Source organism: Sycon ciliatum, chromosome 4 (assembly GCF_964019385.1).
Source record: "Sycon ciliatum chromosome 4, ocSycCili1.1, whole genome shotgun sequence".
NCBI classification, from domain to species: Eukaryota; Metazoa; Porifera; class Calcarea; order Leucosolenida; family Sycettidae; genus Sycon; species Sycon ciliatum.
In genome coordinates, this window is record NC_088646.1 from 2,491,499 (window position 1) to 2,504,193 (window position 12,695).

The 12,695-nt window shown below is 49.0% G+C and overlaps 1 protein-coding gene and 1 long non-coding RNA gene across 2 annotated transcripts; one reads left to right on the top strand and one right to left on the bottom strand.

Annotated features, from left to right (window-relative positions):
• Positions 1-797: 797 nt before the first annotated feature.
• LOC135813594 (uncharacterized) lies at positions 798-2,424 on the top strand. Its single transcript, XR_010553029.1, has 2 exons — positions 798-1,098; positions 1,667-2,424. It is a non-coding gene; the product is annotated as an uncharacterized LOC135813594 (long non-coding RNA).
• A 1,876-nt stretch (positions 2,425-4,300) lies between these two features.
• Positions 4,301-11,787, bottom strand: LOC135813884 (uncharacterized). The gene is made up of 4 exons (XM_065326906.1): positions 11,420-11,787; positions 10,965-11,023; positions 5,230-5,284; positions 4,301-4,467 (listed from the first exon to the last, which is right to left on the bottom strand). Exons 1-4 carry the CDS (start codon positions 11,666-11,668, stop codon positions 4,438-4,440), a joined length of 393 nt encoding a protein of 130 aa, XP_065182978.1. The 5' UTR covers positions 11,669-11,787; the 3' UTR covers positions 4,301-4,437.
• Positions 11,788-12,695: the final 908 nt, after the last annotated feature.

The window sequence follows — 12,695 nt, forward strand, 5'->3', positions numbered from 1 at the left end:
CAAACATATTTCGAGTGAAAAATCAACGCTGATGATCGGTTTGGGTCTATACAAATTTGGCTGTCAAGGCGTTCCGGTATCGAACCGTCTACTCTACCAGAACACTGAGTTGTTGGCATAAGCCGGTAACTTTTGTCGAGCCTGTTTTAGGCTACCACCTCCTCCAAATATGCTAATATCTCTTGACTGTACAAAAGAGATGTGCCGAGCAGACACTTTCTTCTAGTGTTTAAACCGAACACGGATTCTTCGAACGAATAATCTATCGAATAATTTCGCCCTCCATCGAACGAATAATCTATATTCTATCATACACATGATGGCATTTTTCAACACTTTTTCAGCACTTTTTTAGGGTGCGTTCTTAAATCCTCTCTTTTTTATGCACAGAGCACAGATTTTATTACTACAGGCGATACACTTTGCACTAATCTGGCATATTTTGCTACACAAAATCCATTCTTAGGGCCGATATATTCTACTATGCGATAATACTGCTTGTAAGAATAAATATACACATAAAATATGTGTTATGATTATGAAAAAATGAGTGTTCATTCTTGTAGGCGGTATATTCTTGTATACGACCACACTATAACCGATGCGCACTGTACTAGTATTCACTCGTTTGACAGCCAAAGAGTATTTGTGTGGGAGGCTGGGAGTCTCGCACCTGACTTGGTCACGTTGCGCCTGAAGGTCACTAAGACACGGCCATATACGGTGGAGCCGTCGCAGTTCCATCTACTGTCGACGAAACATGCCCGGTATTGGCTATTCCGGCACATGACAGCCCATGCCTGTAGCACCAAGCCTGTGTTCACTTTTGCCAAAGGGATCCACCTTACTCGGCCTTATTTAAATATGATACTCTGTCACGCTCTCAACTGTTATCAGGTTAGCTCCCGCTCCATGCCCATTGTTGGAGCGACAGTCCTGGAATCCAGAGTTGCAAGTGAGGTGGTGATACGGCAAGCAGACGGTGGCAAAGTACGGCTTAAAAGCTCTACATCTGGCAAGTGGCCGGCATACCACCCCAATGGACATCGGAACAGTACACGTAGAGTAGCATCTCTACGTGACAGGGTATGAGCGCAAGTGAGTTCTTATGCTCTATTAATGTGCATTGATTCTGTGACTATAGTTGGTGTACAGATCTCATCACATGTGCCTTAGGTGGGATTTGCTATTGTCACTGTAAAATTCAGCCCTAACAAACTGTGTGATGGATGAATTTGACTCCAAGTATCTGCTTTTGGGAATGCCATGTATGCATGTCTGGCGTTCCCGTTTTGCTGTTGTGGGGCTGTGTTCGTATCGGTGTGTTCCCGTTGAAGTTGACGGGGCACCACGTTAGTGGATTGTGCCTGTTTGAAGTTGCCAGGCCAATCCTGTAACGCACACCCGTTTGCTGATAATTGGGGACATGTTTGTTCATTTTGCTCGAGATTCACATGGCTGCGCCAGTTGCCTTGCGCGGATTAGACTGTTATCTGGCACTAGTTTTGATCTGTTTTATTCAGATTCAGATCAGCTATTTTTCCTATACGAGAAAATCTGTGGGTGCACATCCAATTCATTTGCAGATTTGCGTGCTTCTCCTGCAACGGGCGTTTACATGGTACATGGTGTGTGGGCGTATGTGTGGTGTGTTCATGCTGTACAGGCCAGTATTGCCAAGCACTGGGGACCTTTGGCAATCTGAAGAATGTTTTGTCCGAGAATCGATCCTTGGATCTGTGGCGTTGCAGTTGTGGTGCTCCCGACCCTCTTGCGAGATGGCCGCGGAGACTTGGCGAAAAGGTTCGAGACATATGGTATCTCAATATCTTCCACCACAATCAGTACATCAGCACCACCATCGAGTGTAGCGACATCAGCAATAGAAGACGCACATGATATCAATCACCCTTACGGCCTTAGCGAAGACCCGGGAATACCTGAGAAGATGTTAGCCGCAACTTCACTGAAAAAGTCGTCGGTGACAACGGCACTCCATATTTTAGCTGCATGCAGTTAGGTCTCTCAACAAGTGTACCCAAAGTTTTCAAGCTAATACACAAGCAAATTCACTAGGGGCCGAGTATATTTTCCTACACCTCTCCCTGTTTGTTGTCACAGTGTTATTTCTGCATTCAAATTGTTTGTGTACCTGTACATTTATTACAGTAGAGCCATGCATCCACGGCTGTTGTTTCCAAGGGGTCAGGCTCGTCAGTTATACAAAACCTTTCAGCAATCTGGCCTTAGGCTTAGTTCCTTGACTTCTTGTACCACTTTCTTAGATGCACATCCCACTGGATAGTGAGCAATACGTGTGTAGCAGAATCTGTATTCCAGAAAAGCAGAGACTTGAGTCTATTGACACTGCGTTTCTTTTTAAAACGTTATTGGCTGTGGTGTTCCTAGAGGTATACACGTACATTCCTGGGTCCCACGGTCTGTGACGCCCGACTGTATTCGTGGTGCCTCAACAACTTTTAATTTTGTGCACTCGGGAAAACCTGCGTGAGGCTGCAGAGTGCTGGCTGTGTTTTGCTTTAAAAAACCATCAGGTCTCCCCAGATTTTCTAGTCTGGCCCTGAATTTTGCCACTCTTCGGTTTCAAAACCTAGTGTGGTGGTGGAAAGCCTAGCAGTGTTGTGTGTGCATGTGTGTATTTTGTACAGTGCTGGCCAGAGAAATCCAACCTCGTTAATAAAGTAGCGCCGCGTTCGAGAGAACAGACCGGTCCAGTATGTTTACTACTAGGGCTGCGTAGCGCCCGGTGAAATTTTATTCATAAGATTGGATTTCTTTGGCCAGCACTGTAGTTAGAAGTAGGTCCTCTAAGGTCCTCTGTTTGTGCGCAATTGTGGTCACAGTGGCAGTAGTGGGTGAGGGGTAGACTCAGTTACTACGAAGATTGCGTATACATGATGGTGCATACAGTCATGTAGTTGAATGTTACTTCGGGCTTAGACCCAGAGGTTCTTGCAATGATGACCCTGGGTTTATGTACATGTATCATTCAGCTACCGTTGTCACAATGGCACTAGTTGATAGAACACCTGTATAAGTACAGGCTGTATATCTAGCATTTTCCAAAATAGCACTCCGTACTTCGAGGCTGCAGCCGTTTTTGCATGCAACGTTGTATGTGTTGATCGGTTGACAGCATGTGACAAAGCCGAGGACACACTAGTGTATCAGGAGCACTGTTTTTTAACACAGTGCGTCCCCCGCCTTGTCATGTTAATTTATCAAACAAGGCTTACCTATACCAACATTATACATGTAGGGCTGTGCATGCTTTCAAAATTCTTCCTTGTTGAAGTAGAATACCGTGCTTGTGGGGGCTTTAGTAGTTCCTTTGCCAGATGTTCTATGCGTATCTCAATGACTTATCAGTTTCAGCACTCGGGCAAGGCACATTCGGGCCTACACATGTAGCCTACAATTCTGGCTTGGAGGCATTATTTATCTATTTTCATGGCTGCTAGGTTCATCCTTAGTTAAGAGTTATTTCTCCGTGATTCGCTGATGTGTCCACAAAGGACGAAACAGCTAGAAAGTACTAGTGCTGTCCCCAGATCGTGTATTCTAAATCCATAATACTGACGCTCAATCTCCAGACAGCTGTTTCAGCCTTTTTAGGTCCCATCAGTGGAGCTCAGAGCGGGAGGTTAAACAAATGACAATACGGTCTATATGAAATGAACAAAAAAAGCAATTTGAAAATGGCTCAAAGCATCAAATTCAGCGAGCTATCTGCAAGACACGCACAAAGAGAGCTTTGCACGAAGGCAGATACATATTACATATACCTTTGACACTAACCAAAAAGAGTGCTCAATCAAGTCAACGCAAGGCAGCATAATGCGGTGATCGAGTCTATAAAAAGCTATAGTGACATGTAGCCAGGCCCCCAGCACAATAAGCTGACTTGCATCATGCTAAAATCGTTCACACAAATCTCTTATAATAATTATAATAATTATAGATTGCAGGATAGGGTGGTTGCACCAGGAAGTGCTGTCTCTGCGATAGTGGAACCAGCCAAGATTGCAGTACAGTCGTCCACCATCAATCCAGCACTTCATTGGCCCACGCCCTCGATACACCAGCATGATTTCCGGAGTTATTACCATTCATTGACACATGCCCCCCCCCCCCCCAGTTCTTCGGCAATTGACCCGAGTTCTATTTGGGCCGCACTACTTTGTAGCAGTCATACTATAGTACTAGAAATGGATGCACGTGATATCCACTGGAGCTGGCGCTGGCCATGAGCTGACCCACCGCCGTGCCTCCCAGTGTCAATTTTGCTTATGTGATCCTACCACAATCTGGAACATTATCAGTACTCGCCTCTGTTGACTTGCCAGCACTAGTTCTGGTGGATCCGGGCATGTTTCTGCCTTCTCTTCAGCATGTATTCTCCTGCAGGTGCATCTTTCACCTCCTTCTAATGCGCGAGCACATTTTCTGTGGAGATTCAACGAAACATACACCAGAAAATACAGAACGGAACAGTGGCTGCCAATGCGACACAAGTACCACATAGACCTAACAACTCATAAGTACCCTGGGAGTTAGATGCATTTACGGGCAGTATGCCAGGATTTGCGCAGCTAATTTAGAATCAGATTAGCAATGCTGTGTGCTACCTAGGCGGCATCTTGGACTCAAAAACCAACCGATTGTGGTCCAACCCAACCGACAGCGTTGTCGGTGGGTTCCGATTGGCAGGTGTTGGATGGACGTATGATCTATGCGTCCCCACAAGTAATGAGAAGTTAACAATGCCACTAAGGATATATCGCGGACAGCAGTACAATGAAACTGGGCCATTCATTATCAGCAATATCAGGGGTATATCCCATCCGATAAGACGTACAGCTCGTGTATGGCGGACTTTACAGCAGGTCCCGACATAGCTTGCCCCGTGCCCTTTACCACTCCTGGGCCAAAACTGTTGTACAATATTCGAGAGGGTCTAGCCTAGTGAGTGTGAACAGAACCTGGCAAACCATATCTCCAAGTGATTCACATGTTGGTATATTCTCCGTTATCTTACATCAATTCCCAGCAATTTGACACCCGAATATTCTCGCACCACTACTGCTGAAGTATTGACCACAAACCATGTTCCATTTGACTTACAAACGGAACTTGCAAAAGGCATGAGAGCACTGGAATCTGTAAAGACTCTCGCATTACTTACAATTTATTAGCCACCATACATACCTTTCGGGAAGTCGTGTTGGAAGCAGAATGCTCGGAGAGCAGAGCTGAGTGAGATCTGCATACAGTAACACAGCGGCAATGAATCACATGAACAGAAGGAAGCAGTCGTATCCGTACACATCTGAATATGCGCTTATGGGAGGAAAATCCGTGCGACAAAAGAGGACCGTGTTATGCAGGTGTATGTCTTACCCGGGTACGTACTAAGTGAGTTCCACCGTACGTATATAATTGTATTGCAATTGAATCACTTGACTGACTGGAGCCAAAAATATCAATTGGCACTTACTCCGGTTACCCGAATGTTTCGGTACCACTATCATTAGGTTTGTTGCAATCGAACCAAGTCATAGTTGAGTCATTTTCAATGCGTTAGGTGTTACCTGACGTGCCCACTGCATCAGCCGCTATATCATATTCCACCAGGCATGCACCAAACCAGGCGCAATGCGCACACTGATGATGGTGGTTGTCACACAACGAGCAGTAGTAAAAGTGAAAGGACTTTTTGCATGTGATTTTGTTGTAATTTGTGCCAGTCGAATTGTCTCAGTGTAACTAGTTTATCGTTAGCTTACTAGTTTGTTTATACAAAAGAGAAAGACCAAGGAACTACAAGTTACGCTATACTGTCCACTAACACCACCAGTTACTAAACAATCAGCTCATGCGATAGCATTACACGGCACTGAACAGCTCTAGCACATCTTGGATGCGCACTCCAACAGCCTTGTGGACGACGACCGTCACTGGAGAATCGGTCCGTCGCTCCACCAGCCCGGCGGCACAGTGGACAGTGCCTTGGGGGTGTCAGGCATGGATCAGGCTGATAAGGACGTGGTGGAGACGGAAATGATGTTTGCAAGGAAGAGTGATGATATGCGTATGTGCTCTCCGCCAGTTGTTGAAGCAACAGTCCGGCAGTGGAAAGTCGGCAAGGTTAAAATAAGTGACCAACTGGGTGAAAGTACACCAAATGTGGCCCATCTCTTGAATGGTGCGGACCACGGCAAGGACCTGAAGTTGAAGGTCGTCAATGGCAACACCGCATGGTCGACGTCAATGTGAACATCAAGCCATCAAGTTGGTGGAACTATGGAATGTCCGTCGCAGGCTGCAGCGACAGGGTAACGTGCTCAGGGAAGAGTACAGCGACGATGATCAGCTGTGTCTTGCACGCAGTCGTGTTGATCGTGGCGTGCAGAACAACAGAGTCAGTTGCGGTATTCGTACATTTGTCTGTTTAGGATTGTGATCCCCAGGAAGTCCTTTGGTGAGGAGTGATGTCACGCAACGAGCAGTAGTCAAAGTGAAAGGACTTCTTGCATGTGATTTTGTTGTAATTTTGTAAGGTGTGGTGGCAGAACGTTCAGCTGGTAGTGGGTGATGGGCTGGCGGTGTGACAACAATTACGGGCTTGACGAACGACATAATTATGGCGAGTCGATCTTTGGCCAGTTGCCGAGTTGGAGATCGTCACCGTAGACCCAGAGATCTGGTCCACGGTCCAGGGGTTGGGATCCCACTGTGGTGAGAGCTTGTGTGCCTGCTCATTGCGGCGTAAGACGCGCTGACCAGGAGTGAGGATGGGGGCGTTTGACCGGCGGTTGGCATTGGCAGCATCGCACTGGGATTGGCGGAATTGCTGGTCACGGTGGGCAGCTGAAGGCAAGTCTGGTGCGGCTGCCGTAATGCAGGGTATACTGTCGCGGATGGGGCGACCAAACATGAGTGTTGCCGGTGCCTCGTGAGTGGCAGGGTGTGGCGTGGTGCGGTACGCTAGGAGCCATTGGTCTAATGCAACATTGATGTCTTCGCCAGCTAGTTTGGCAGTTCGCAGAACTTTGCCAATGGTACGGTTGAGGCACTCGACTGCTCCGTTTGCTTGTGGCCACAAAGGAGGGGTGTGGCGGTGCTGGATAGCGTGTTGCGTGAGGAAATCAGCAAAAGCCGAAGAACGGAACTGAGGACTGTTGTCCGAGACTAGCTCTTCGGGCAAGCCGAACATGGATAATGTAGAGCGCAGAGCTTTAACAACACCGGCCGTAGTGGGTGTCGTGCTGAACACGTTGATGACCGGGTAGCGAGTCAACTGGTCGATAGTGGCAAACAGGTGCTGACCGTTTGGCATGGGTCCATACAAATCGACGAAGACTCGTTGCCACGGCTTGGTGGACGGTGGTGTGGGCACGGACTCCCGGACGTAGCGGTGTCGTTGAGAGAGTTGCTTGGCACGGAATACATTGCCGGCAGAGTGCTTCGGCTTCAGTAGCCATGTTGGGCCACCAAACCTTGCTGTTGAGCCGTTGCTTGGTGCGGACAATATCTTGGTGGCCTGCATGTGTAAGCTGCAGGGTAAGCCGTTGGAGGGCCGTGGGAATGACGAGACGGTCGTTGCGGAGTAGTAGACCGTCACTCTCAGACAGTTCATGGCGGAGGGCAAAGTACGGGCGGACCGTGGTGTGGTTGGAATCCCAGCGGCCAGATTGCAGAGAGGAAAGGATGGCTTGCAGTGTGGGGTCTGCGGTGGTGGCGTCCGCAATCTCCTTCAGAGCCAACGCATTCGGCTTAGCTGCTGTAGCTAGGGCATGTATGTACGCAGTGTCTTCCTGTGCGCCGATGTTTGGCAAGTCGGGATGAGGCTGCGGATTGCGACTGACGACGTCGGCCGGGTGTTCTGGGCCAGGCTTGTACTGGAGCTGGAAGCTGAGATCCTGCAGGCGGAGGACCATGCGCTCAATTCGTGGCGGAGGTCTTGATCCGACGGCCATGAGTTGCAGGAGCGGCTTGTGGTCAGTGACAACGGTGAACTGTGGATCACCTTGTCAAGTAGTGGTGAAAGCGAAGGCAGCCAAACTTGACACCCAATGCTTCCCGTTCAGTTTGAGAATATTGCTGCTCGACGCCGGAGAGTGCACGGCTGGCGAATGCTACAGGTGCATCGTGGCCGTTGTCTTGGCGTTGACACAGGATTGCGCCGAGGCCGGTGGGCGATGCGTCGACATACAGTGATGTGTATCGTTTGCGGTCAAAGTATTGCAGCATGCAGTCTTCGGCGATGGCCTTCTTCAGTGCATCAAACGATTGCTGCTCAACATCAGTTCAATGCCAAACAGTACCTTTCTTAGTGAGAGCAGGGAGTGGCGTGGTGAGATCGGCCATGTTACGAATGTAACGGCGGAGGAAGTTGGTGAGACCCAGGAAACTCTGTATGTCGCTGACGCAAGATGGCGTAGAGAATGTAGCCACAGACTGCTGGTGGCTGGGAGAGGCGCGGATGCCCTTGTCGGAGTAGACGCTAGCCATGAACTTGAGCCGAGGCTTGAGGATGTGACATTTGTGACATTTGGCTCGGTTGAGTGTAACGTTGTGATCTTGGAGCCGCTGGAGGCAGGCGGCGAGTCGTCGGTTGTGCTCTTCGACGCTCTTACCAAAGTTGAAGATGTTGTCGTGGACGTTCTTCACACCGTCGAGGCCAGCGAGCCATGGTGTCCAGTGTGCGCTGTAGGATCTCGGATGCGGACGATACGCCCATGGGCAGACGTTTACAGTGCAAAACTGCGTAGCGACGTGACTCAGGGTGGCCTGGCTCTCCACAGCGGTAGCAGAGCGATGTGCTGGATTCCCGCTGGCCTGGAGCGCGAGTGGCGACTGGGGCAGGTGGCTGGTGGTACGAGTTTGCAGCTGGATGTGGCGAAGACTGCATCGGTCGACGCGACGGAGTTGAAACAGTAGCAGGAGGCGGCTGTGTCCTTTTGTAGAACGGTGGCTGATGACGGAGGGCATTGATCGAGTCTTGTGTGCGCCGGAACGCCGTCGTCTGTTCCACTGACGCTTCAAATGCTCTGGCGGCCTTGAGCGCCTTGGCGAGATCAAGGGACGCAGTCTCCAGCAGTTTTCTGCGGAGTGGATTGGACGTGCATCCTGCCACAATTTGATCACAGAGAGCCACGTTCTTCTGGGCATCGTCGGCGAAGCTGCAGGTCGTTGCCGATGCCAGCAAACGAGTATAAAACGTGTCTAACGTTTCGCCAGGCTGCTGGGTGACCTGCCGGAAGTGGAAGCGGGCCATGCTGGGGCTCTGCTTCGACTGAAAGTAGTCGGCGGCGGCGGTTATGAGGCCGTCGAGATCGTTGCCAGTGTTGGCTAACGTAGGGACGAGCTGCTGGATGTCCTTGCCGGCCACATACTGGAAAGTGTCTCTCTGGCGAGTGTCATCCGAGATGCCGGCTGCTGCCACATAGATTTGGAAACACCGTTCCCAGGCAGGAAAATGGGCAGCAGCGTCGTAGAGACTGCTGTAGATCGGGAATGGCTCCGGAGGCGGTAGTGACAGTAGGGACATGGCGAGGATCAGGCGTTTGCCCGCAGCGCTAATGTAATGTTGTTCTCTTGCTGTATTCCAAACAACAACTAACTCGGAGCTCCGGAAAGCTCCGCAATAGTGAGGTTTTGCATTCCGAATTTCGGCTCTGCGTTCTTTGGTCATTTGTCGAACATCAAAATGTCGAATTTTCGCACCGACGTTTGTTTTGCAAGTCGAAAATGATGTGTTTTGATTTTGTGAGCCCCAGCATCAGCAATGTCCTGTCCCGTGCTCCTTTTCTTGCTGATTCCGACAAACTTTGATCGCGCCCAAAGAGTCGAGGGCCAAACCTGCCTCCTCAGTCGCCTCAGAAAAACCAACTCCATGGCCAAGTCAAATTTTATGGGTATCGCCATAGTCTTTTCAGCCACACAGATGACGGTGAGGACATTCCAGGCGAAAGAGAGTAGACAGGCAGTGGAGAGGAGCAATCAGAGGTAGCTGACGATGCTGATGTCGTCAAAGACGCCTGCGAAGCCATGCCAAGATAAGAAACCTCTTTGAATAAATCACGCGCTAGCACTCTTCCACAAGAAAAATCATCCGAAAAATATGTTCGGCAAAGTGAGCTTTTTCCGAACAAACATGCCGCATCTTCGTGTGCATTTTCGACCTCGCTCCCGCGTGCCGAATCTTTTGCCGAATTTCGGAATGCAAAACCTCACTAATATGATGCCAACAGAATGTAATGGTGTGCGTGCATGCGTACAGAGTCGGTGCGTACCGACTGTCAGCAGAGGTGTGGAAAGCAGCATATGTAAATGGATAGGAGCACAAACGGTGCCGCGTGCATATATGTGTCGGTAGAGCATGAGACTCTTAATCTCAGGGTCGTGGGTTTGAGCCCCACGTTGGGCGCCAAATGTCGTCTCGGTTGGAGAACGAGCTGCCTCTACTATACCCTCGCCACGTCACACATCAAACGGACTAGTCAAGTGTTTTTTTTCTCTAGAGCTAGAGAGAGAGAGCTATTCATTACTACACTTCAGGAGACGACGGGAGAACTGACAACTGACATGGCGAAAGGAAACATGATATCGGAAAGTGGTGCCCTCATCAGCACAAAAAGTGGCGTACTCGATATCATATCAGCACAAAAAGGTGCACGTGTCAGCAATACAACAAAGCAGCGCAGCAGCATGTACGGGTCAGCAGCACAGAGACACAAATACAGCAGCAGGTACGACAAAGAGACAACACGTGCAGCCACATGTACAACATAATTATGGGTGTGACAGTCCATATATGTACGTGTGAACACTACACACGATGAGAACATGCAAAGTATGGAGACCCAGACTGTGTGGTCAGCAGGACACAGCCCGTACAGGATGGAACAGACAACTAAACGTAATATAGCACCACGTACCGGCGGACTAGTCGATGGGAGAAGTGGCACCCCCTGAGGCAGCTACGGATGCTAGAACTCTACAGCCAGACCAACACCAATATAAAACAAAAAGGTACACCACACCAGGAAGCAAGTCAAATAAAGATGTGTGAACAACAGCCACACACCACAGAAAAGCATACAGAACAAAAACTCAATTACCGACACCATAGACACTGCAAAATCCAAACGGGAGGAAAATACTAACTCCCTGAGGACACTGAGCATGAGGCAAACGAGCAAGCAACCTCTTGCCGATGTTCCACCGTGTAACAACAACCGCGCTGGCCACCGAACTGTATGGTAGGGGTATTACACCTGGACCTCAAGACCAACGGGCGAAGGACAGCAGGCCGGGCCCAGGTAAATACAATGAGGAGCACTGTATACAACTACAGAAATAACCCAAACCCATGCCAATTTGACCAACATACCTTCCCTGCGCATCCATTCCTAGTGTACGGGTCTGAAAGATGAAAGATGGAGCGCTTGTATACACGGGCCCGGAAAGCCTGCTTCGGCCGCTCGGCAGCAGCTTCGTAGTGGTGGTCAAGGGTCGAAGACCGACGGATACGGATCAACTCCCCAGTGAACTCACCTTTGCCCATACTACAAGGGTGGTTACTACCGACAAGCAGATACAGGAAATGATTGGTGAACTTGAAATGAGGATTCACCGCCATGTATCCCTTAGTACGGAAAACTGTGGTGTCCAGGAAATCAATGCCATCATGTGCCAGTTCATGAGAAAACTTGAGGGCCGAACACTTATTAATCCTATCTAAAGTGCGCTGAACTTGACCTTCGCAACCATGGAATGATAAAGCGTCTATAAACCTGAACATCTAAACCCTCCCCCTCTAAGATCGGCAAAACGTACCGATTCTCCAAATACAGCATAACAATGTCGGCATACTGTGAGACATGTATATATAACGAGGAAGTCAATCTAACGTTTTAACGGATGACATTTCTTCGTTATAATAAGATCCGTTGAGGCCGTACTGCTTCATATATGTTGTGTGTGGATATGGCAAAATACTGCAAGATCGTTAACATGTCTTCTCGTTAACCTATGAATTTTGGACAATCGTTAAATTTGCGACTCGTTATAATAACAGGTCTTACAGTAGACCACTGCTGCAGGCGAACCCATGGCAGTCCCTTGGATCTGCCGAAACACATCGTTACCATACACAAACTCATTTTTCTTCCGAATGACTGACATCAAGGAAGTCACTGCTGTTAATAACCATGTACGAAGGGCGAGGGGCATCCACCTTGTACACCTGTGTGTGATATACCACGACAACCGAGCTCGTTGGGGATGTTGGTGTAGTAAAGGCTGGTCACATCTATACTCAATTATAAATGATCGTCCCGCACAGGCAAACCTTCTACCAAGTTGATGAAATCCGCAGTTGAGGTCAGAACAGTACTTTCCTCACATACATACGGGTTCCGTAGAAAGTCAGTGAACTCAGCGGGAAAGTAGCCAGGACTATTTAGATTAACAATAGGCCTAACCTTCAGGACCCAGGGCTTATGTGTTTTGAGAAGTCTCCTGAAAACGGGCATGCGCCCCCGGTGCGACTAAGAACAGTGACATATATTAGTGGGCATACGATGCTCAATGCGATGCCTAGTCATGGCGAGTAAACGATCGACTCGGGTCGCTCACACGAAGTCTCAACACAGCCTTGAGCCTGT